The following is a 25,736-nucleotide window of genomic DNA, read 5'->3' as shown; positions in this document are numbered from 1 at the left end:
GACGCTCTGTGTTTCTGCATCTCAAGAATCACAGCAGCACCTATCTCACAAAGCTGTTGTAAAAGTGAAATGAACTGAATGAATGTACTTAGGAAGTAACATAGTAAGCATGCACATATTCTGTTCTCATTACTAGCTGTGTTACATCAGCCACCTCGTGGGAAGATGCAACGCTCACTGGCGGGTAGGAAAAGCTTCCCTTAGGAGGTAACCGACGAGCCGAGATGTGAATAGTGAGTCAGGCTTGGAAAGGTCTGAAAGCAGAGCCTTCGAGGCAGAGGTCACAGAAAGCACAGACAGACAAGAAAGCTGGGCAGGGCAGCACCAGATTCGGACAGGCCTTGTACTAACGGTCAGACGCTGGGAAGTACGACTGGAGGGCTTCAAGCAGAGGCGTGGCCCGGGGCATTTGTTAAAGGGCTAACCCTGGCTGTAGTACAGAAAGCAGGTGATATGGTGCACAAGACTGACCATGCTGGCACCCTCCTAGAAATGATGCACAGAGGCCAAGTTCAAGTTTTTACTGATAACTGGCAACCTCAGACTATAAACACCAGGTTGTTTAAAACTTCATCTACTACACACTATGGTCTGTTTTACTGGGTGTGCCTGACAGACTGCAGCTGTGTCATCCCTCAACAGTCCACATCCCAAAGTGAGAGCAGTTTCCTTCACCGTTTCCACAGCACCCTTTAGAACAACAAACCAAGCTTTCCACACTCACTGGTCCTAGAATATGTGCTCCCAGTACTCTGTCTGTCGACTTCTGCCCGAGAATCTTCACCATGCCGTCTGTGTCAGCATTAGTTTTAGCTCTGCTGTTGGCAGCAAACGGGAACTTACCAACTTTGTACTCAATACCCTGATGAGAAACAAAAAATGAGAATCTATAAAAACACTGAAAAAAGTCATTCCCAATGGTAAAATCAGCTACCAGTTGTTCAGAAAATAAATTCCAAGGAAGCAATTGTTCACACAGTAGACAGAAGCAAAGACCAAAAGGCTAGCTAAGGAAGTATACTTGTATTTTGGGTACAAACGTAAGCAAACACAGTGTCCACAAGCTTTTGAGTTTGGGACATCATCCACCAGTGGTAAATCTAAAGAGTGAATCCCTCCTCATGACGCTAACAAAGGAAAAAATGCATAAACTCAACTCTAAAGTTCTACATGGTTATTAAAAGATATTCACACGATTAAGAAAAACGCTTTTTCTCAGCTATTAACATCATCAGCTCAATTCACACGTTGGAGTAAAACTGCCCGTTATTCAGGCTTACCTCTTCCTTCAACTGTTCTTCCGATTTTCCAACCCAAGCAACCTCAGGGTGCGTGTAAATCACGGACGGCACGCAGTTGTAATCAATGTGCACCGCACCACCAGCCATTCCCTCGACACAGATGATGCCCTCATCTTCTGCTTTGTGAGCCAGCATCGGGCCAGCAACCACATCACCAATAGCATAGATGCTGCCATGGAGATCAGAAGAAACACAGTGAACGTCTGAAACTGGACATGTCTGAAACCAGGTACACCATGCTAACAACACGTGTCTGGCTAGTACATCTCAAAAAGCATACCACATGCGGCTCTTCAAAAATGTGATTTCAAGTTCTCGTCTTTGAGTAATGAAGATACTCACTGAGTTATTTTTATTTTACATCTTTCAAGTTTAGTATTCTTCCCCAAATCCAACACATGCTTTAAAGTCTAACAATTTTAGTTTCAAAACAGTCACAGTAAATTTAAAAATTACTGAAAATATAAATAATTATTTAACTTACTTTGGAATCTTAGTTTGGAATCTGGTGTTGATTGGGATTCTACCTCTGGGATCTAGTTCAATTCCAAGCTCTTCTAGTCCCAAATTCTGAGTAAAGGGTCGTCGCCCAATGCAAACCAAGAGCACGTCACAAGTGATGACTTCAGCTTTACCACCAGAAGCAGCTTCAATACTAGACAATGGACAGCACAAGGGATTAAACACACATCTGCCATATATGCTTGACTTAGAAATTCAACATCCGAGAATTGTCTTGTGTTGATGACATTTCTAACAGTATGTTCAGTTATAAACATGAACATAGGGGTCAGGTAAGAAAAAGTGTATACATCCTCTAAAAGCTTCTCATTAAAATCTCACAAACAGCCTAACAATCGTGGATACAATATAGGTCTTACAGTCAGAAAGATCCAAGTTCAAGTACTGACTTTGCCACTCTCTAGTTGTATGAATAACCTTAGGTATGTTGTTAAATGACATAAATACTTAACAATTACGGTGCCAGGCACATAATAAGCGATCAAATTAATATTGGTTTCCCCATATAGCTACTAAAAATATTAGTTTCACTAAATGTTGGGGGTTTTAAATCTTCTGGATGTACACTACAAAAGGGTATATTACAGCAATAATAGTGGGCTAAAGGGTTAATTTTTCTACTATCAACTGAATCATGCATTTCAATGCACTAATTTGGCAAGTAATAGTGTTTTGTTTTTTTTTTCAATTTGTTATTAAGCAACAAAAGTTAAAAAAGTTGGGGCCGGCACTGTGGAACAGTGGATAAACCCACAGCCTGTGATGTATGCATTCCATATGGGCTCTGGTTTATGTCCTGGGCTGCTCTGCTTCTAATCTAGCTCCCTGTTAACATGCCGGGGAAAACAGCAGCAGATGGCCCAAGTGTCCAGGCTCCTATTTCCCATATAGGAGACCTTGATGAAGCTCCTGTTCCCTGGCTTCGGCCTGGCTCAGCCCTGCCAGTTGTAGCCGCTTGGCAGTGAACCAGTGGATAGAAGACCTCTCTCTCTGATTTAAATAAATAAATAAATCTTTAAAAAAAAAAAAGTTACAAAAAAACCCTATACTAAACTCATTACTCTGATTCTGAAACCTGAATGGTTTTCCTAGAAAAATACACAGAAAAGGATGACACCATATCAAAACAAAGGTAGCATACTTACGACACATCAATTTTTCCATCTGGCTTCTTGGTAGCACCAGTAACCTTTGTATTCAATTTAAATTTAAATCCTTGTTTTTGAAGGATGCGTTGAAAGTTTTTAGATATCTCCATGTCAATTCCAACTCCACCTACATGACCCAAAAATTCAACTGCTGTCACGTCTGCACCAAGTCTTTGCCACACTGAACCCTGCAAATAATAATAATCAAAAAACCCCGATAATCATAAAAATAAAACTAAACATGTTTACCAAATCATGTTAAATAATTTATTGTAACATATTGCCTTCTTTTGCTTATGTGTTTTTGTTAAAAGCTTTAAGGCTTAAAATTAACCCTGTGACAAATATGAGTAACTTCATATATTTATTCTTTCACATTTATTGAGCATCCACTACCTGCTAGGCCACCAGTTTAGCTACTAGGCATTCACTAGTGAACAAAACAAAAGTAAGGGGCCTTAAATTCTAACAGGAGAAATAAATAAGCAAAATTCATAAGAAGATATTAAAGTACTTTGAGGAAAATAAAGCAGGAAGTAAAACAGGGATTATTGAAGGAAGAAAGAATGGAATTTTATGTAGTATGATTGGGGAGGGCCTCACTGGAAGTACCATTTGCACAAAGACTTGAAGAAATGGGGGCGAGGGGGCCAGCACTGTGGCATAGCAGGTAAAGGCGTCGCCTGCAGTGCCAGCACCCCATATGGGCACTAGTTTGAGTCCTGGCTGCTCCTCTTCCGATCCAGCTCTCTGCTGTGGCTTGGGAAAACAGTATAAAATGGCCCAAGTCCTTGGGCCCCTGCACCTGTGTGGGAGACCTGGAAAAAGCTCCTGGCTCCTGGCTTTGGATCAGTGCAGCTCCGGCCGTTGCGGCCATCTGGGGAGTGAACCAGTGGATGGCAGACCTCTCTCTCTATCTCTACCTCTCTCTGTAACTCTGTCTTTCAAATAAATAAAATAAATAAATCTTAAAAAAAAAAAAAAATCACTCCAGCCACTGTAAGGAAAATAAACTATGAAACAGAAAAAAGCGGCCAGGAAGAGGTATGGCAAGACACGATGCTGGCTTTAACTAGCATCTAAGTAGATGAATATGAGAGTGAAGTGGATATATGCTGGAGGTACGCATTAGGTAAAACCACAGGAACACAATGACTGACTGCACTTGGGGCTTGAGGGCACCCTAGAAATCATACCTAACTCCCAAAGGTCTTGCTTACATCTTTATACAGACAGCAGCACCACTCACTGAGGTGGAAAGTGCTAGAAGAGAAATAGGTTTGGTTCTGCTTGTGAGGCGCTGGGGTGGGTGGGATGGACAGATTAAGTTGCACATCTACTGGAGAGTGCGCCTGTGAGACACACAAGCAGGAATGCCAGTACACACACAGATACAAAACCAGAGCAAGGCGAGAGGACGAAGCTGCAGGTATCACCCAGTCCTTGTGTAACTGGGATGGGGGTGAAGAGAATATTATGTGGAAAGACAAAAAGGGTCGAGGATGGAAACCTGAAAGGAGCCTAGAGTAATGAATAAAGGGAAGGCTGAGAAAGGGGAACCTGCAAAGAAGATGGAGTCAGTCCTCAGGGCAGATGTAAAATCAGCACAACATGCCATCAGAGAAGCTAGGAAATTTCAAAGACAAGAAAATCAGCAATGCTGATGACAGATACCAAAGAAAGCAGTGAAGATTGAATAGTAAATCCATTCATGCCCTTATCAGGAGCAATTTATTGGCACAAGCAGCCATGGACCGAGGAGTGAGAGTTGATGAAACAGGGCATGGACAACTCTTGAAAGAAGCTTGGTGGTAAAGAGAAGGTGACAGGGAATTAGTAACCGAAGGACACGGGGTCATGAGAAGGCTTTTTATATGTAGATAAGTCTGCATCTGTACCTGCAAACCTGTGTGTAACATGTGAGTGCACACATAGCCACACTCAACTGTAAATGAAAGAGAAGCACAAGGAGAAACAAGTCTGAACACTGAAAAACCAAGTCCATAAGAAGGCAGAAGATGATGCACTTCCAAGCCCGGGTGAAGGGACTAATCTCAATGAGAAAAAGCATTTCCACACTAACAGGAGGGAAGAGCAAAAGAACAGCTGTGAGGTCAGGCAAAAGCATGGTCGAATGCGGAACATCAGGCTGAAGGAGTCCTCATTCCCTCTCTCACGCCATCTTGAGGACACATGGTAACCTGTGGGCAGGGAAAGATGGTGTACCAGCAGGTCTGCCAGGAGTGGGAAATGAAATAGCACTGCAGAGGCCAGGACAGCGTGCCAGCTAGGCAAATAACAGATTGTCGGCAACACTGGTGAGGTTCCTGCGTAGGCCTGTGACCAAGAAATGACACAGGCACCCGTCGGCAGGGCATGTATCTTCCAGATGCAGTCAGCAGACTGGGAACAGCATTTAAAAAAAGATGCATTCAACAAGGACGAGAGCTCTGCCAGGGAGGTACGACCAAACCGTGAGGCAAGTGACTCAAGACTGACACAGAGTGGCTGAAATGACGACTGTGCAATCAAAACTGGCCAGGAAAGCAGTCCTGGAAGGAAAGGACAGAGTTAGGAGAAAACCATAGGCGGACCTATGGAGCAGAAAACCCAGCAAAGTTGAGTATAAAACTACAACAGAAACAACTGAGTAAGAGTAAGAGGACAGCAAGTTGTGGTTAGAGAACAAAATGCCCGAATTTTATGATTTCAGAAGTAGAGCAATTCCTGATTACCAGACACAATTGCCTTGGGATCGGCCACCTAAAATGGAGGGGAAAGGTCATTGGAATATGTGGAAAGTTGCCAGGTGGACAGAGCAGGCAGAAGGTATGAAACAGCATGGGGTGCAGAGAACTGCAAGTAGTTTGACACTGCAAAAACATAAATTAAGAGGGACCAACATGAGGATGGAAAAGCAGGAATGACCAGATCACATATGTCATAGTAAGGAGTCTGATCTTTACCTGGAATACAGTTGGCTCAGAATGAGAGCTGCCTTCAATACCTGAGGGGCTGTGGGAGATTCAGAAAGAACGAGACTAGTTTCAGGGAACAGGGGGTGGAAGGTATGGGGAAGCAGATTGGAAAAAAACAAAAAAACAAAAGATTGTTCTAATGGTTAATGGTTACACACATTAAGTACAAAGGTTGTCTTGAAAAAAAGATGTGAATTCTTTATTATTTTTAAACAAAACTCAACATCAACTGGTTTATAACGTTAAACCAAGAAGGGATCACTTACCAATTCTACTCCTATTACTCCTGCACCAATAACAACCATCTTTTCTGGAACTTTTTTTAAAGATAAAGCACCTGTAGATGATACTACTGTATCTTCATCAATCTATAATAAAAACACAAGAAAAATGATTGAAGTTATTTGGAAAAAACCTGGTGATTTATAAACTATGATATCGCTTAAAATCACTGAAACTGCTCCATCGTTGATTTTGAGGTTTCTATACTTGCCAGCTCAATTTCATCAAATCCCATTTAAAAATGCTGAATTTTATCATTTGGAATTTCAAAACAAAAATTTAAATCTTAATTTTTTCATACTGATTTCAGCTCAGTGACTGTCAAGATGTATAGTATTTCACTCAGAAATCTATTTTTTAAAAAGATTTTATTTATTTATTTGAGAAGTAGAGTTACAAACACAGAGAGGGAGAGACAAAGTGAAAGATCTTCCATCTGCTGTTCACTCCCCAAATGGCTGCAACAGCCAGAGTTGAGCCGATCAGAAGGCAGGAGCTGGGAGTTTCCTCTCCATACTACACATGGGTGCAGAGGCCCAAGCACTTGGGCCATCTTCTACTCCTTTCCCAGGCCATTAACAGAGAGCTGGATCGGAAGAGGAGCAGCCAGGACATGAACCCAGTGCCCATATGGGATGCAGGTGTCTCAGGGAAGCTTAGCTTACTATGCCACAGAGCTGGCCCCAGAGATCTATCATTTAAAATTCACAAACAGCATAAGCTACATTTATAAAACACACATCCAAAAGAACGTTGTAATGGCTATTACTGGTAAAGTATTAAGTACCGTGATTCCAGGAAAAGGAGTAACTTCTGATCCGGTAGCTATAAGAATATTCTTTGTGTCGATGACCTGCGTGCTGCCATCAGCTTTTGTAGCAGTGACCTGATTTTTGCCAGTAATCTTTCCATATCCATTGACATGAACAACCTTCATAAAAGAATAAAATTCATAAAAGCTAAAATAAATTTTTGATAAATATGATTAGTAAGATTAAAAGCCCTCTGTAAATAATTTATCTAATGTAAAATGCTGCCTTTGGCAAAATATGACAAACCCAAAGTCTGCTTCATATTGAATGGAGAAAAGTTGTAAGCATTTCCACTGGGACCCAGAATCCGACAAGGATGTCTACTTTCACCAATTCTATTCAATATAGTTTAGCTAGAGCCATTAGAAAAGAAAAAGCAATCAAATAGTAAGGAGGAAGTCAAATTATCCCTGTTTGCAACTAACATGATCCTATACAGAGGGGAACCAAAAGACTCCACTAAGAGACTACTGGAACTCTTTTTTTTTTTTTTTTAAATTTTTGACAGGCAGAGAGGACAGTAGAGGGAGACAGAGAGAAAGGTCTTCCTTTTTGCCATTGGTTCACCCTCCAATGGCCGCTGCGGTAGGCGCGCTGCGGCCAGCGCACCGCGCTGTTCCAATGGCAGGAGCCAGGTGCTTCTCCTGGTCTCCCATGGGGTTCAGGGCCCAAGAACTTGGGCCATCCTCCACTGCACTCCCTGGCCACAGCAGAGAGCTGGCCTGGAAGAGGGGCTACCGGGACAGGATCGGTGCCCCGACCGGGACTAGAACCCGGTGTGCCGGCGCTGCAAGGCGGAGGATTAGCCTACTGAGCCGCGGCGCCGGCGAGACTACTGGAACTCTTAAGAGAACTTGGTAAAGTTGCAGGATATAAAATCAACATACAAAAATCAATAGCCTTTGTGTACATAAACAATGCCATGGCTGAGAAAGAACTTGTAAGATCAGTACCATTCACAATAGCATTCAAAGAATTCAAATACCTTGGAATAAATTTAACCAAGTGTGCGAAAGATCTCTATAATGAAAATGACAAAACATTAAAGAAACAGAAGACGACAAGACATATAAAAATGGAAAAATCTTCCATGTTTCTGGATTGGAAGAATATCATCAAAATGTCCATACTACCCAGAGCAATTTACAAATTCAATGCAATCCCAATCAAATTACCAATGACATTCTTCTCAAATCTACAAAAAAGAACGCTAGAGACACTGAACAGGTAAAGCAATCTTAAACAACAAACACAATGTCAGAGGCATCACAATACAAGATTTCAAGACATATTACAGGGCAGTTACAATCAAAACACCCTGGTACTGGCACAAAAATAGACATGCAGACCAATGGAACAGAATAGAAACCCACACAGCTACAATCAACTAATCTTTGACAAATGAGCTGAAATCAATACCTGGAGTAAGAACAGTCTCTTCAACAAATGGTGATGGGAAAATCTGATCTATGTGTGCTGAAGTATGAAACAAGACCCCTACACCTTACATCTTATACAAAAGTCAACACACACTGAATCAAGGATCTAAATTTATGACTAGATACTATTAAATCACTAGAGGAAAACCTTGGGGAAACTGTGCAAGACATTGGCATAGGGAAAGACTTCTCAGAAAAGACCCCAGAAGCAGAAACAATAAAAACAAAAATAGACAAATGAGATCACATCAAGCAAAGAAGCTTCTGCACAGCAAAGGAATCAACAAAGAGGCAACTGACAGAATGTGAGAAAATATTTGCAAACTATACACCTGATAAAGAATGAATATCCAGAATAAATAAGGAGCTCCAGGAACTCCTGAACAAAAAAACAAACAATCCAGTTAAGAAATGGACAAAGGATACAAACAGGCATTTTTCAAAAGATGAAATCCAAATGCCCAACAGACACAAGACAAAATGCTCAGGAACACTAGCCATCAGGGAAATGCAAATAAAAACCACAGTGAGGTTTCACCTCACCCCAGTTAGAATGGCTATCACTCAAAAATCAAAAAATAATAAATGCTGGTAAGAATGTAGAGGAAAAGGTACCCTAATCCACTGTTGGTAGAAATATAAACTTGTACAACCATTATGGAAGACAGCAATGGAGATGACTCAGAAATCTAAAAACAGATCTACCATATGACCCGGCAATCCCACTCCTGAGAATTTACCCAAATGACATTAAATCACCATATGAGTTATTTGTATCCCATGTTAATTGCAACTCAATTCACAATAGCTAAGATATATAATCAGCCCAGATGTCCATCAATACTGATGAGTATATGAAGAAAAATATATATACATTATGGAATACTGCTAAGCCATAAAAAACAATGAAACCTATCTTTTGCAGCAAAATGGATGCAACTGGAAACCATTATGCTTAGTGAAATTAGTCATTCCCCAAGAGACAAATATCATTTATAGTCTCTAATATGTGGAGGTTAAGAGTATACAAAAAAATGTATAGGCATGAGACAGAAATCTTATGATCTGATTGTCATTTTTCGCCCTTGTTTATACTCCTGTGGTCTTTTTAATCTATGTGCTGAATATTACGGTTAGTGGTGCATTAAGTCTGTGATTATAAAGTGGATTGAAAGCATGTTTTTGCAAAAATTAAAGAAAAAAAAAGGGGGATTCAGGGAGGCAGAAAAGGAGGAAGGGAAGTACAGTTACCTTAAAATTGTACCTATGAAATACTTGAAATCTGTTCTCTTTATATTAATCAAAAAAATTTTTAAATGCCACCTTACTTAGGAATGCCACACACGAAATGACAAAAGACCTGGTTACTGTGTCAGGAAAACTGATGTGAGGTTAGCATCACATCAGTTTTTTTTTCTTTTTTTTTTTTTTTTTAAGGAGTTATATATTTATTTGATAAACTTAGATTAGAGAGAGAGAGAGACAGAGACAGAGATAGAGAGACAGAGAGAGACAGAGAGGTCTTCCATCTGTTAATTCACTCCCAAAGTGGGCAGCAGAAGCCTGGAACTTCTTGCGGTCTCCCACATGGTTGGCAGGGGCCCAAACACTTGAGCCATCTACTATTGCTTTTCCCAGGCCATTAACAGGGAGATGGATCGATAGTGAAGCAGCCAGTGAGCACCTATACGGGAAGCTGGCAGCTTTACTTGCTAAGCCACACCGCCAACCCCAGTAGTCAAGTGCAAACTGGAACACTCTATCAGCAGTAAACAAATGAGAATGTTTCAAATACATACAAATTAGGCAGAAATCTGAATATTCAACACCAACCTTATTCTGCTTGAATAAGTGGGCAATTCCGCCTGTTAGAGCTTTTACTGCAGTACTCTTCTGCTCCATCATCTTCTCTAAATTCAAGCGAACTTCAGACACTGTAAGTTGTTAAGTAAATGTGTAATCATTACCTAAGTTCTTGAACTGCGGTATTTTTTTTACTAAGCCAAGTCTACAAAGCTTCAGCCTACTGTTTACAAGGCTTTATAAAAGGCATTAACATTTTAACTTAATAGCTGGTATGATAATCACAGCTGGTAAAATCTCATCAACATCATATCTTAATAATGGGATCTTTATACACTATAAAATGCACACCCTGGGTAAAAGCACAGTCCAAAATAAAATATTACATCCCACTTTGAAAACATATTCTCCAAACATCTTAGGACTGTTCTAAGTCTGGAGGACATTTAAGAAGAAATAGAAAAGTAAAACATCACTTGGAATTTTAAAAAGGAAACAATAATTTCATGAAATTAAAAAGATACACACTTGAACATGTCAAATACAGACGCTTACAATAAAGAATGAGGTTTATCATTTAGATTTTAATCGTTCACTTAACTCAGAAGAGAACTTGGAAGCTTAAGATATAGAAGCTCAACTCTAATTATTTCTCAACCTTTTGGCCCCGATCAAGTGTTGAAACTCAACTCTCAGAAATCAGCTCCCACAACCCAGGCAGACCTCAGAGTCAAGAAAACACAGACCCCTAAAGATTCCTGATTTACCAAGGTCCCAGGGCTGGTACATAAAGCCTTTCCGGCAGTGCAGACCTCCTGGCTCTCTCTCCCACAACCGTATCATCTCTTCTTCCCTTATATTATTCTACTTTTCATCCCGTCTGGTATTTGCTTTAGCATGCATTACTTCTATACCCACTGCACTGCCAACACACAGCTCCTTTCAGAAGATTACCACTGCAAAGAAACCAATGAAGGAGGGGCCAGCGCCCTCACACAGTAGGTTAATCCTCCGCCTGCGGTGCTAGCATCCCATATGGGTGCCAGTTCTAGCCTCGGCTACTCCTCTTCCAACCTAGCTCTATGCTGTGGCCTGGGAAAGCAGTATAAGATGGCCCAAGTCCTTGGGCCCCTGCACCCAAGTGGGAGACTGGGAAGAAGCACCTGGCTCCTGGCTTCAGATCGGCACAGCCTTGGCCTTTGTGGCCGTTTGGGGAGTGAACCATCTCTCTCTCCCTCTCACTTTCTGTAACTCTACCTCTCAAATAAATAAATAAAATCTTAAAAAAAAAAAAAAAAATAGGAAAAGTAACATCCCAGGGAACACTCAGGTCCTTCCTAGAAGAGACTGCCCTTCTGTCAACAACAGTAATAGGAGTCAAAGGATGAAAAACAGCCCAAAAAAGTCTGGCAAAAACAAGACATACCAAATTCCAACACCAGTAATGGCCCTCTTTTCCTGCTGTGCCTCACCCTCCCCTCTCTCCTCTGCTTTTTCCACTACCTTCTTTTATGTCTGTCTGCCCATGGCACTCAGGATCCGGCCTTCCTACGACCAAAAGTTAGCAAAGGAATAGAAGATAGGATATAACTCTGGACTTAAAAATTCTTTCTTAAGTAACTCTATATTTTCATGAGTCTTTATCCTAGTCTTCCCTAACTAAACATTTATGAAGGTACTTTAAAATCTTTATGAAAAACAAAATTAAAAGACAAGCTCATTTTGAAATTTTTGAAATCTATGCAATTCTTTCATAATACATATTTTTGTAAATTATTTAAAGACCCCTCGTTTGCATGGATTTAAAAAATGTCTCCACCAGAATTTACCTTTTAATTCCATTTTCCATCAACTTTGTAAATAGCCTCACATTACATAAACATACATTACACACACACGTCTTCACCCAGAAGAGTCAAGTTAAACATGTCTGATAACATCACTAACTACGAAAAGTACACTTACTTTCAATTCCCCTAGATGCGAAATCTTTTCCATGGGCCATATGGTAATAATGAGAGTTATTCAATAAAGCCTAAAGGAAGTAAAAACATAGATTTATCAAATATTCATAAGAAGACCATATACAAGAATAAAGCACTTACGAAATGACATTCTCTAAGTGGAACAGTACTTAGGACTACACCAATTCAATTCCTTAAGTAAACAATCTAAAATAAACAATAACGACATAAAAAACATTCAACAAACAAGAATGAATAAAAAAAAAACTTTACTTTCTTCAAAAGCAAAGGTATTGGTGCTGGCGTTGTGGCACAACAGGTAAAGTTGCTGCTTGCAATGCTAGCATCCCATGTGAGTGCGCTGGCTCAAGTCCTGGCTGCTCTACTTCCAATCCAGCTCCCTGCTATGTGCCCAGGAAAGCAGAAGATGATGGCCCAAGTCCTTGTACCCCTGCACCCACGTGGGAGACCCAGAGTTCCAGGCTCCTGGCTTTGGCCCGGCCCAGTGCCAGCTGTGTGGCCATCTGGGGAGTAAACCAGCAGAGAAGATCATTCTCTATAACTCTGCCTTTCAAACAAATAAATCTTTAAAAACAAAATTAGAAAAAAAAAGCAAAGGCACAATAAGCACACTCTTCAAGGTGACAGGTGAAAAAGGCAGTCCTGTCTACATACAAAGAGGACCGCTGAGACCTAAAAGGATCTATTATCTGTTTCGTTGGTAAAGGAAAGCTGAAGAACATGGAAGAACAGAATCCGAATCTAAAGGCTAGGTCTTCTGAGACAAAGAATCAGGAATGTATGGCAGACTGGGGACAGTACTGGAAGCTTTACCAAGGAAAATATGTAGGACTGATTTTTTCATCGTCCTTGGATTAAATTTTAGTAACTGTATTAGCCTAATCATTTACCTGAGTACAGCCTTCTAGGTCGCGGCTGAAGAAAAACACCCCTGCGCTGTGCAAAGCATATACTCACCTTAGAGGGAATACAGCCCACATTCAAGCACGTCCCTCCAAGAGTCTCATTTTTCTCAACGCAGACTGTCTACAACCAAAGAAAATATTATTTAACTGCACATAACCTGCAAAGTCTGTTCACTGAAATTCCAAATGTATCTGTCTTAATAATAAGTTCCTCAAGCTGCTTTATAGAAATCAGAATATAGTCTTTCAAAATTTTTCATTAGATTAGTTCTAAACTAGGGTAGCCCAAGAATCAATTATTTTAACACATATTTTTGTTCAACACCACAAAATACATGATTTTAACTCTATCACTGTGTCTTTCAAAGTGTGAATAGAGGCCCAAATGGTTAAGTCCTGGGAACAGGGTAAAAATATTGCACTTCATGAGACTACAACCCAATGAATCCTATCTTCATCAGTTTCAAGCTTACTAACAATTTACAGGATTAAGAAATCATTTATCATGTCTACACTCGCAGAGTATTTTGTGAAAACAAGCAAACCCACAGCTACTTTGAATGTAAATCTTACCTTAAAGCCTAACTGGGCAGCTTTAATAGCAGCGACATATCCGCCGGGACCAGAACCTATCACGGTCACATCAGCATCAACTACAATAAAGCAAATTGATAAGGCATAGTAAATTTTTAAATATTTACCAAAAACAATTCTTGGTAAAACAAACAAAAAAACTCATCTAAGCCTCCAAGAAAGTGAAAATAAGCATCTTCTACACAGTCTATTTTATTCCTGGGACTTGTTCTTTGATGTCAGTGAAAATGGCACATTTTAAATTTCATTTTTGTTTTCTATTCATTATGGCATATGGAAACACAACTGAGTTCTGTAATGTTAACTTCTTGTCCCCCAACCCTGCTAAAATCTATCATTTAATGAGAAATGACAAGAAGTACTGAAACCAGAAGACAAATGTGTAGGCAACAACCTAAGGTTTGGAATCTGGCATACTGAGCTTCATATCTCAGCTCTTATCAGCTATGTGATCTTGGCCAAATGACTTAGTGTTTCTAACACAGGAATAACAACAAAGTTTTATTTATTTATTTGAAAGGCTAGGAGTGCGGGGATGAGAGAGAGAGAGAGAGAGAGAGAAAGAGAGAGAGAGAGAGAGAGAGATGGAGACAGGGAGGGAGAGAAGGGTAGGTATCTTCCCAATACTGATTCACTCCCCAAAAGGCCACACTGGTCCAAGCTGAAGCCAGGAGTCTAGAACTCCATCCAGGTCTCCCTCATGGGTGGCTGGGGGCACCCAAGTACTTGGGCCACCTTCTACTGCCTGTGAATTAGCAGGGAGTTAGATCAGAAGTGGAATGAATAGCTGGGACACAAACCAATGCTCCAATATGGGATGCCAATATCACAGGTGGTGGCTTAACCTGCTGTGCCACAATTCTGGCCCCACATAAGATAATTTTATATAATGCCTTAATACTTCGAATTAATTTAGATCAATTATCCCTTTTAGGTCCTAACTTCTGAAATATCAGGAGGAAAAAAAAAAAAGTTTCCCTATAGTACATGGCATGTTATATCTATACTGATAAAAAAAAAAAAAAAAATTGACAGGCAGAGTGGACAGTGAGAGAGACAGAGAGAAAGGTCTTCCTTTTCCGTTGGTTCACCCTCCAATGGCCGCCGCGGCCGGCACGCTGCGGCCGGCACATCACGCTGATCTGAAGCCAGAAGCCAAGTGCTTCTCCTGGTCTCCCATGCGGGTGCAGGGCCCAAGCACTTGGACCATCCTCCACTGCACTCCCGGGCCACAGCAGAGAGCTGGCCTGGAAGAGGAGCAACCGGGACAGAATCCGGCGCCCCAACTGGGACTAGAACCTGGTGTGCCAGCGCCGCAGGCGGAAGATTAGCCTATTGAGCCGCGGTGCTGGCCTATACTGATAAATTTTTTAAAAAGATGTATTTTATTTATTTGAAAGACAGAGTTACAGAGAGGGTAGAGATAGAGAGAGATGTCTTCCATCCGCTGGTTCACTCCCCAGATGGCCATAATGGCCGGAGCTGCGTCGATCTGAAGCTAGGAGCCATGGGTCTCCCACATGGGTGCAGGGGCCCAAGGACTTCGGCCATCTTCTACTGCTTTCTCAGGCCATTCAGAGAGCTGGATTGGAAGAGGAGCAGCCAGGACTAGAACTGATGCCCATATGCAATGCCGGCACTGTTTTAATCCACTGTGCCACAGTGCCACCCCTACACTGATAAATTTTACAGAGTTTAAGATAACAGGCTAACTAGAACATTCAATTAACTATTCTAGATATTTACCTTACAAAGATAAAAATGAAAAATTAACTGATCAGTAGCCTTAGGAATATAATTTTAAAACAAATGTACAAATACATCTAATTACCTTCGTTCTCCTCAATCCAACTTCAAGTAAAGCAAGAATAACTCTTAAAGAGTTAGGTGATTGAGGCCAATGTTTTAGCACAGCGGGTTAAGCTGTCACTTGCACAACCAGCATCCCATATGAGTGTTAGTTCGAGACCAATTGCTCCACTTCTGATCCAACTCCTTGGTAATGCATCTAGGAAAGCAGCAGAAAATGGCCCAAGTACTTGAGCTCCTGCCACTCACACAGGAGACCAAGATGGAGCTCTAGGCTCCTGGCTTTGACCTGGCCCAGCCCCAGCTACTTTGCCTTCCAAACAGCTAATAGGGAGTGAACCAATGGAAAGAATGAAGGAATGATGGGTAGATGGATGGATGGATGGATGGAAAGAAGGATGGAAGGAAAGAAGGAAGGAAGGAAGGAAGGAAGGAAGGAAGGAAGGAAGATACATGGATGGATGGACAGATGATAGATAGATTTAACTTTGCCTTCCAAATAAATAAACCTTTAAAAAAGTTAGGTGAGTCTTCCTTCTTCTATCCCAGTGTCATTACAATCCCAATTAATATAGTATTCAGCAGCTTATAACACATATTCACATACATTATGTTTCAGTCTGTGAATTTTCTAGGAGGAACATTAAGGACAGAACAAATATGACATTTCACAGAGTAAGGGATCCAGAAAGGTCAATTAATTAGCCCAAGGTCATCTAGCAAGTAAATGGTAGATAAAACTATTTAAGCTTCTTGGCTGTATTTCTGATGGTCTAGCCATTACTCAATACTATATCATTCCTTGGTCCCAAGCACCATGAAGTAAAATCGCAGAGCATGACGAAGAAGCCTTACAGTTATCAGTTATCCTAGGTAACGTAATCTGCCTCATCTTTGACTCCTCATCTGCCAACTACAGAAAATCTACTTCACAGTCATACACGGAATAATGTATATAAATAGTATAGCACAGCACCAGTAACATACAGAATACTTGAAACCAGTAACTTCATTCTGATCTACAAAGATGGCAATTTAATTTGTATCAACCCCTCCCTCAAAAACTACACACTCAGAGGGAATGGAAGCATTTCTATCATTCAAAAAAACCTTAGTTGGCAATGGTGCTGAAAGAAAACTAAACCTTCCTATGGAGTAAATAGAAGTAGGGATTCAGAAACACATACAAAAACAATGAAAAAAAAAAAAAAGGTAGGGATTCTCCCTGATCACATCAGATGATAATTAAGATTATTCATACATGAAACATACACAGCCAGTCCAATACGTGAAAAATTTACTACTTCAATTTCCACTGATCCATTTGTGTTTTTTGGTTACTTTGCTTAGTTCTTTATGTTTATTACTAAGTTCAGAATAAAATGTATTTGTACTTTTAAATTTCAACAAAATGATAATCTACAAGGAATTCTTTAAATGGGCTCTAATTTTTATTTCACAGTAATGTAAATACAACAAACTACAATTTCTTTGCTGAACTGTCTTCTTGTTAAACAATAAGATTTACTGAATAAATTTAAAGACAGAAAAGCAAAGAAAAACTCCCCAACCATGTTGCCATACATGTACTAGAAAGAAGATGATGTTTACAGGTTCTTCTCCATCTTTTTTTCACTCAAGCTTTTAATGGAAATATTATAAAATAAGTTTCTCCACACTATACTTTAAAAGACTACAGGTTTCTGTAGAGACATCAGTGGTCAGTGAATCACTCTTCTATGACACTAGAGGGCTGAGTACCTGCAGTTCTGACCTCACTATCCAAACACCCGAGGGACATGAGCTCAAGGTGATGAGTGGTGGCAATGTGGCCAGCACAGGACCCCAGTGTCTCTGTCCCTATCTGGCAAGGGTACAGAGCAGGACACGATCCCTCTTCCAGTTGCAACCAAACAAAATAGGCCTAATCCCTCTCCCCCCCTTGAGGTATCTGAGAATGGACCAGTGCCCAAACTGGGCCCTCCAGGGACAGGCAGAGCAAAGGACAGGTGGGGATAGAGAGACTCCTTCCTCATGTGGACCCACTGGGTCCCACCAAGAGTGTGTGTGTGTGTGTTGAGGGGTGGGGGGGAATGCAGTACTTCTGAGGTCAATAAATTACAGCGATAAAACCAAGGTAACGTTGGAGAGGTGAGTTCTTGCAGAAAATTAAAGTGGGTGATGGAAGGTGGGGGCATTCTGCTAGGGGGTCCAGGGCAGCCTGAAATCCCACAGGTCACACCCACTCCTGGAATCCCACTCACAGGTTCAGTGACACAGGCTCCAGTTAGTCTGGGGGACAGGACGACCTCGGTCCCTTCCAGGGAGCGTGTTAGGGTTGGGAGCGCTGCCCGCCACCCTCCCCAGCCCCCAAGTCTGTCTCAGGTCTGGTGCCTTCGGCTTTTGCCCTCAAGCCTGGGGGTGGGGCAGATGCCTGCACCTGTTCCCTGAGCCCTGACATCCTGGCTGCCCAGGCCTTTCCCTGACCCAGGATGGTGGTGGGAGGGCAGGGGTCTGCCTGCCAAGAGGCCCGGATGGCACTCCTGCACAGGGAGCTGAAGTCCAGTGAACACTGACAGAAATGGGGCAAGGTGGCCGGGTGCACCCAGTGGTGAGGACAGGAGACACACACAATGGCATGTGTAAAGGGGCAGTCAGTCTGGGTCCACAACGTTTCAGAAGCTGAGGTATATGGTTATGCTACAAAGTCTCTGAGATTCTCATCTGTTAGGATGGTCTTTTTTTTCCTTTTCTGGAACCCTTGCATGTGGCTCTGTTCAGCGGGAGTGGGCAGTGGTGCAGCCCAGCAATGCCACTCAATGCATTCACCCCAAGTCTGAGAAATAAACACACCTGGCTGGCGCCGGCTCAATAGGCTAATCCTCTGCCTGCGGCGCCGGCACACCGGGTTCTAGTCCCAGTCAGGGCACCGGATTCTGTCCCTGTTGCCCCTCTTCCAGGCCAGCTCTCTGCTGTGGCCAGAGAGTGCAGTGGAGGATGGCCCAAGTGCTTGGGCCCTGCACCGCATAGGAGACCAAGAGAAGCACCTGGCTCCTGCCATTGGATCAGTGTGGTGCACCGGCCGCAGCGGCCATTGGAGGGTGAACCAACGGCAAAGGAAGACCTTTCTCTCACTGTCCACTCTGCCTGTCAAAAAAAAAAAAAAAGGAAAGAAATAAACACACCTATCACGCGACAGAAGTCCCATAAAAGGGAATGAGGGCTCGGTGAATCCACGAGGTTTCCAGTCCCTGCCCTGCCCCCAGGGCTGCCTCTGCCCATGAGTAGCTCCAGAGCAGACTCAGAAGGGCCCTCAGCAGAAGGCGGGCATCCCTGGGATGGGTCTTTCAGCTGCTGAGGTCTGAAATTGTGCAAGTTCATGTAAACGAGATATATTAGTACCTTTTTTCTGAGCCCACTGAGGTCCTATATACAAACTGATCTTTTGTTTAAAAAGATGTTGTGAACGTGGGTATGAGGGTTTTTCTTTTTCTTTGTTCACCCTCTTTCCTATGTGCCATCTGCTATCTTCTGTTTCTTATTTCTCTGAAAGATTAAGGAATTAAGCAACTAAAGCAGAGAATTCTAAGTCTGTCTTCCTTATAAGGCTCTTAAACACCCACAGACACTCTCACAAGCACACACTCAACAGGAATCAATGCAAAAAGTGTGGTGTTAACCTTGCCTGGCCCCATAAACCCCTGACATCTTAAATATGAAGACACAGAAAAGGCTCGATACAAAACTAAGGTGGGGACATTGAATGGCCGTCACTGGGTGAGGGCTCTGTTCCCAGTCCCTAAGGTTCTGCAAGGGAATCGCCTACGGTCAGGAGTAACCTCACAGATGCGGCTGCCACGGCCTCAAGACCGTGTGTGTGGCCAGGCCTGTATGGTACAGACTTCGTGTTTTATGGCTCAAGTACCGCCGGAGTGGGGCGGGCTCAGGAGAGCAGGAGGCCTGGAAGGCCCTGCTCCCTCACTGGGTGGGGTGGGGCCGGGGGAGTCTGCTCAGGTCCTCAGGCTGGCTCCTCCCAGGACCCAGTCCATGTGGCTCTCACTCCCTCACTCCCAAAACACACTGCTCACCACTTGGGTCCCTGAACTCAGGCTCTGTCTTCAGCAGGAGGTCTGGAGGGGTGAGGGTGGGAGACAACTTTTTGGTCTGAATTTAAAAGAAAAACAAGAGAAAGAAAAGTATAAAAAAAAATGAAGATTAAGACCTGCTGGCCCAGCCAGGCAGCTCCTGGAGGCTGAGGGCAGCGAGCCAGAGTGGTGACCTTGGTCTGCCCTTGGCTCAGGGCCCTTCCAGGTGTCTGAGACTGGCTGAGAAAGCCCAGGGTGAGGGTGGGACCCTGTGTGTGGTGACTAGCCCCTCACCTGCTCAGGGAGCACACGCCCCAGCCCACACCCAATACACATTTTGGTCAGCTCCTCCCACATCTCTTGCTGACAAGGTAGGCACTACTGCCCTCCCAAGCTCAAGGTCTCACAGGCCCTGGGGGAGGAGGCCCAATGGGGCAGGCTCACTGCCATCTCATCCTGGCCCTAGCAAAAGCCACTTCCTCCTCCTGGCTTCGGTGCTGGGCTACTGGGCCAAAATGGAGGCTTGTGGGCACAGGATGCCAGGACACCCACAGGAAGGAAAACGCACACATCAGCAGCAGGTGCCCCAGGGCACACCAAGAGGAGGAAAACAGACTAGTCAAGGCCTCAGCTGCCAATCACCAAAACGCTGTCATCATGAATCCAGGAGGTAGTAAACAAGTCAGAAGTCTCTCTACCTTGTTCAATGAATAAGGAAGGAAAGTAAAACAGCTGTCCATGCACACAGCACATCCACACAGAAAATGCAAAATGAGAACAGGAACAGCCTAGGCATCACGTCCAGTCTGCCCCAGGAACCCCAGACCTTCCAGTTCAAACAGTCACAGGAATATTACACTGGTTTTGCTCTTAATAAAAAACAAGTACCTCTAAACAAAGAACATTCCTCGGAAACTACAGGAGAAAGCACTCCCTCTTTGGCAGCCCAGACAAGCCTCAGGTACCAAGGAACCTTTGGGCAAGATGGGCTTCTGGGGCCTGGAGGGGAGGGCTCACCAGGCACCCCAGAGCGCATGGGCTGTGGGACAGCAGGCAGGGCAGCTGTCCCTTAGAATCAGTCTGCAGACCCAGGTTCAGCCCCAAAGGGGACAGGAAGAAAATGAACTACTCTTGGGGCCGGCAGTGGGCTAACGCCCTGGCCTGAAGCGCCCGCATCCCATGTGCGTGCCAGTTGGAGATCCAGCTGCTCCACTTCTGATCCAGCTCTCTGCTATGGCCTGGGAAAACAGCAGAAGATGGCTCAAGTCCTTGGGCCTCTGCACCTGTGTGGGAGACCTGGAGGAAGCTGCTGGCTCCTGGCTTTGGATTGGCACAGCTCCAGCCATTGCAGCCAACTGGGGAGTAAACCATGAATGGAAGACCCCCCGTCCCCCACCTCTCCTCTCTCTGTGTAACTCTTTGAAATAAATAAAAAAAAAGAAAGAAAGAAAAGAAAATGAATTACTGTTTCTTCTGGTTTAAAAAAACAAAAATTTTAAAAGAAAAATAAGGAACAGATCAGTACGAATAACAGCAACAAGTCTTTGGTCAGCGGGGCAGTCGGTGGGGTCACCCTGACTGTGCCTATGCCAACAAGCAGCACTGTCCTGGCTCACGGACGGAGGCTCCACTCCCTCATCCCAGCACCTGCTCCCTGCAGAGCCAGGGCCACCCACGCCTGGCCAGCAGGAAAGGAACCAGGTCCCAAGTGAGACCCACATGAGCCACTCCCACCAGCCCTGAAGTGGCCCCCAAGGGCAGCTGGGAGTCTAAGCAGGGCAGGGAGGTAGGCGACACCAGCACAATGCACACAGAGCTAGGCCAGCAGCTTCTCCTCGTCATTCCCCTTGGTACATACTGTCAATTAGAGCTCTGGGTGTGGGGAGGGACCACCAGGCACGACTCCGGCCCCTCCCACAGTGCCTCCTAGCTTCTCCTGTGGGTTTTGGAGAGTCAGGTCTGCACAGGGGGCCTGCGGGTCTGTGGCTTCTAGGAGGGGAAGGTGTGCGTGCGCAGATGGCTGATGAGGTTGTGCAGTTGGGTGAACTTGCCCCTGCAGCGCGAGTGCACATGCTCGGCGGGACTGGTAGGTAAACCCAGGTGGCTCCGCATGTGGCGGGTCACAGTGCCACACCAGGTGAACATGGTGCCACAGATGTTGCAGTGGAAGGGCCACGTGAGCCAGTGAGTCTTGGTGCTGCAGCAGGGTGGCTGGGTCCTGGTAGGTCTTTTCGCAGACCCAGCACTTGAAGGGGCGAGGCTCGGCCACGCGGTGCTCAGCCTCCCTTTCGGCACCCCTGCTGCCCATGTCATAGGCCCCCTCCTCGATCAGCAGCTCCTCCTCTGTGTGCGTCTCCACATGGACACTGAGCAGCTCAGCACTGGAGAAGCGCTTGACACAGAGGACGCACAGGTACAGGGTATGCCTGTCTTAGCCAGTCTGCAGGTACAGGTCGTGGCGCCAGCGTGGCTCCACTTTGCCCTCAGTCATTGCTCCCATCCTTGCCATTCTCTTCCTCCTTGCAGGGGCAAGGGGGTCCCCACGGGTAAGGGGGTTCCCCATGGGGCCCACTTTGCTACCCCCACCAACGCCATTGCCAATCTTTCCTCCACACCAACATTTATAGATTTCAGACTTTGCCACATAAAATTTTATATTTTTTCATCGTTATATGAGTATAATACATATGTTATTTCTACAATAATTCAAAACTCTGGTGACTACGTTATTGAATTTACATTCAGATTTTGGCCTTTTGGGTATGTGGGTTTTTTAAAATTTAATTTAATTTATTTGACAGATAGAGTTATAGACAGTGAGAGAGAGAAACAGAGAAAGGGCTTCCTTCCATTGGTTCACTCCCCAAATGGCCACCACGGCCGGCGCTGCGCCGATCCGAAGCCAGGAGTCAGGTGCTTCCTCCTGGTCTCCCATGCGGGTGCAGGGGCCCAAGCACTTGGCCATCCTCCACTGCCCTCCCGGGCCACAGCAGAGAGCTGGACTGGAAGAGGAGCAACTGGGACTAGAACCTGGTGCCCATATGGGATGCCGGCACCACAGGCAGAGAATTAACCACGGCATCGGCCCAAGTATGTGTTTTATTTTTAATCATTAATATGTAGCAACGCATAAAATAAATCCACGGGACAAAAATGAGAAATACATTTGGTCTGGAGAACAGCCTCTTTTGGTAAGCAAAGCCAGAAGTAAACAAGAACTAAGACTGAGGCAGGTGTCTGGCACGGTGGTTAGGAAGCCACCTGGGACACCTGCATCCCTTATCCCAGTGCCATGAGCTTGAGTTCTGGCTCCATTCCCATTGTATCTTCCCAACATGCACCCCTGGGAGGCAGCCCGTCCGTGATACCTTAAGTACGTCAGTCCATGCCATCCACATGGGAGGCTGGGACTGAGTTTCTGGCTCCCAGGCATGTGGGGATTGAACCAGTAGATGAGAGGTCTCTGTGTGTATCTCACAAATAAAAATTAAGAAATATACACATACACACCACATATAAATAAAAATTAATATACACATACACACCACAAATAAATAAAAATTAAGAAATATATACATACACACAAGACATAATAATAAGAAAACTTTATATTTCCCATATTACTATATGATCTTGTGGGTTTTTTTTTTTTAAGATTTATTTATTAACTTGAAAGGCAGAAATACAGAGAGAAAGAAGGAGAGAAGGGTGAAAGATCGAGCTCTCCCATCCACTGGTTCCCGCCACAATAGCCGGGACTGGGCTAGGCCTAGGACAGGCTGAAGCCAGGAGCCAGGAGCCAAGAGCCAGGAGCCTCCTACGTGGGTACAAGAGCCCAAGCACCTGGGCCATCCTCTGCTGCCTTCCCAGGCGCACCAGCAGGGAGCTGGATCTGAGTGGAGCGGCCAGGATTCTACACTGCACCCATGTGGGATGCTGCCACAGCAGGGTGCCCATATGGGATACCACAGTACCAGCCCCATGTTCTTGTTTTTTAATAAATGATTTATTTATCTGAGAGGCAGGGTGAGAAACAGAGTATCCAGTCTCTTGCTTCACTCTCCATATGTCTGCAGTGGCTCCGGGGAGGGGATGGGAGCTGAGCTGGAATCAGGTATATAGTGTCATGTACTGAACCCAGGCACTCTAACATGGGAACACAGGCATCCCAATCAGCATCTCATTCCATATGGTGGTATCTGTTTTCTGCAGCAAATGCCAAAAAGTCCAAACAGTTCGCTTCTCACCATACTAGACGTAACACTCCAAGTGATAGGCAACATAAAAATGAAGGGAAAAAAGCCAAGTCTTCATGTAAAGATTTGCCAGCTTAGAATACAGAAGTGTACAATCCAGTGACAAAACTTCAAAGACCAGCCAGAATTTAGGGGAAATGTACAGATGTCTGCAAATTATTTTAAAAGGCATCAAAAAAATAAGATGGACCAATGGATAAGTAAATGGATGGCCAGTTATGAAATAATTTAAGTACAGTAAGGTGTTAAAGGAACGATCTATGAGTGTTCACTATAAAATTCTTATAGCAGTCATAATGAACCATTGGGAAAACACATGGCTAACTGTCACTTTTAAGGAGGTAAGCCAAAGTCTTCCATGGTTCCGACTTTCCCCTGTCCCTATCACAGAATACTGGTCAAGTGGGTCCCCACTCATAAATTTTAAAAATCAGGATACAGGGGTCTGCGCTGTGGCTCAGCGGGTTAACGCACTGGCCTGAAGCACTGGCATCCCATATGGGCACCGGTTCGAGTCCCGGCTGCTCCTCTTCCGATCCAGCTCTCTGCTATGGCCTGGGAAAGCAGTAGAAGATGGTCCAAGCCCTTGGGCCCCTGCACCCTTGCAGGAGACCGGGAAGAAGCTCCTGGCTCCTGGTTTCGGATGGGCGCAGCTCCAGTCATTGCGGCCAATTGGGTAGTAAACCATCGGATGGAAGATCTCTCTCTCTCTCTGCCTCTCCTCTCTCTGTGTAACTCTTTCAAATAAATAAATAAATCTTAAAAAAAAATCAGGATACAGAGTTCATGGACAGGGGCCAGCACTGTGGCTCAGTGACTTAAGCCACTGCTTTTGACACTGGCACCCCCTACTGGAGCACCACCGGTTTGAGTCCCAGATACTCCACTTACAATTAGCTCCCTGCTAATGCACCTGGGGAGCAGAAGATGGCCCAAGTGCTTGGGCTCCTGCCACCGACATGGTAGACTCACAGGGAGTTCCAGGCTCCTGACTTCAGCCTGGCCCAGTCCTCACCACTGTGGCCATTTGGGGAGTGAACCAATGGATGGAAGATCTCTTTCTCTATTACTCTGCCTTTCAAATAAAATACATCTTAAAAAAAAGAAAAAATATCGTAAGACAATAATTATTAATTACCAAATTCATTAAATAAGCAGAAAAGCTATTTGGTAGAGTTTATTTGCTAGTATTTTGTTGGGGGATGGGGAAAGCTCTTTATTTTTATTTGAGAGGCAGAGAGCACAGTGCAGATGCCCTCATCTGACAGTTCACTCCCCAAATGCCCTCAGAGGGAGGGGGAGAGGGTAGACAACTCAATCCAGGTCTCCCACATGGGTGGCAGGACCTAACCACTGAACCGAAGCATCACTTCTGCTTCCCAGGGTTCACACCAGCAGGAAGCCAGAATTAAGCCAGGCATTGGATCCAGGTACTCTGACATGGGACACTGGCATCCTAACTGGTATCTTAACCTCTAGGCCAAATGCCTGCCCCAGGCAGGCTGTTTTCAAATGTCACTAGCCTTAATGTCCAGTCTATTTCAGTAACCTTCTCCCACAGTCACACTCTATACTTGTTCTCATGCCAAACTGTTCAGCCTTTGAAATCTTGGATTCACTCTATAACCGTAACTTTACAATCGCCTAGTGCATAAGGAAAGAGAAAGAGTAAATAAAGGATTTGAAGTGTAAAAAAAAAAAAAAAATTTTCAAAAACCCTGGGGTTCACATATGCTCGACCACTCCTGAAGTGGGCTTTAATGTAACATATGAACAAAGTAGGTATGCTACCTACAGTCCAGGGTTGTGGGGTTTGG

At 44.0% G+C, this 25,736-nt stretch overlaps 1 protein-coding gene across 1 annotated transcript in view; it reads right to left on the bottom strand.

Annotated features, from left to right (window-relative positions):
• The window catches only part of DLD (dihydrolipoamide dehydrogenase), a 36,747-nt gene that overhangs the window by 1,547 nt on the left and 9,464 nt on the right, over positions 1 to 25,736 (bottom strand). Inside the window, exons 3-12 of the mRNA XM_062176436.1 lie at positions 13,749 to 13,828; positions 13,228 to 13,296; positions 12,251 to 12,320; positions 10,316 to 10,416; positions 7,019 to 7,162; positions 6,216 to 6,317; positions 2,969 to 3,159; positions 1,786 to 1,956; positions 1,281 to 1,470; positions 725 to 862 (exon numbers count right to left, since the gene is read on the bottom strand). Coding sequence (XP_062032420.1) covers positions 725 to 862; positions 1,281 to 1,470; positions 1,786 to 1,956; positions 2,969 to 3,159; positions 6,216 to 6,317; positions 7,019 to 7,162; positions 10,316 to 10,416; positions 12,251 to 12,320; positions 13,228 to 13,296; positions 13,749 to 13,828 — 1,256 coding nt within the window. The remainder of the gene's footprint in view (positions 1 to 724; positions 863 to 1,280; positions 1,471 to 1,785; positions 1,957 to 2,968; positions 3,160 to 6,215; positions 6,318 to 7,018; positions 7,163 to 10,315; positions 10,417 to 12,250; positions 12,321 to 13,227; positions 13,297 to 13,748; positions 13,829 to 25,736) is intronic.

The sequence above is a fragment of the Lepus europaeus genome, chromosome 1 (assembly GCF_033115175.1).
Source record: "Lepus europaeus isolate LE1 chromosome 1, mLepTim1.pri, whole genome shotgun sequence".
NCBI classification, from domain to species: Eukaryota; Metazoa; Chordata; class Mammalia; order Lagomorpha; family Leporidae; genus Lepus; species Lepus europaeus.
Note: the sequence above shows the minus strand (reverse complement) of the source record. Positions and strands in the feature narration are given on the sequence as shown.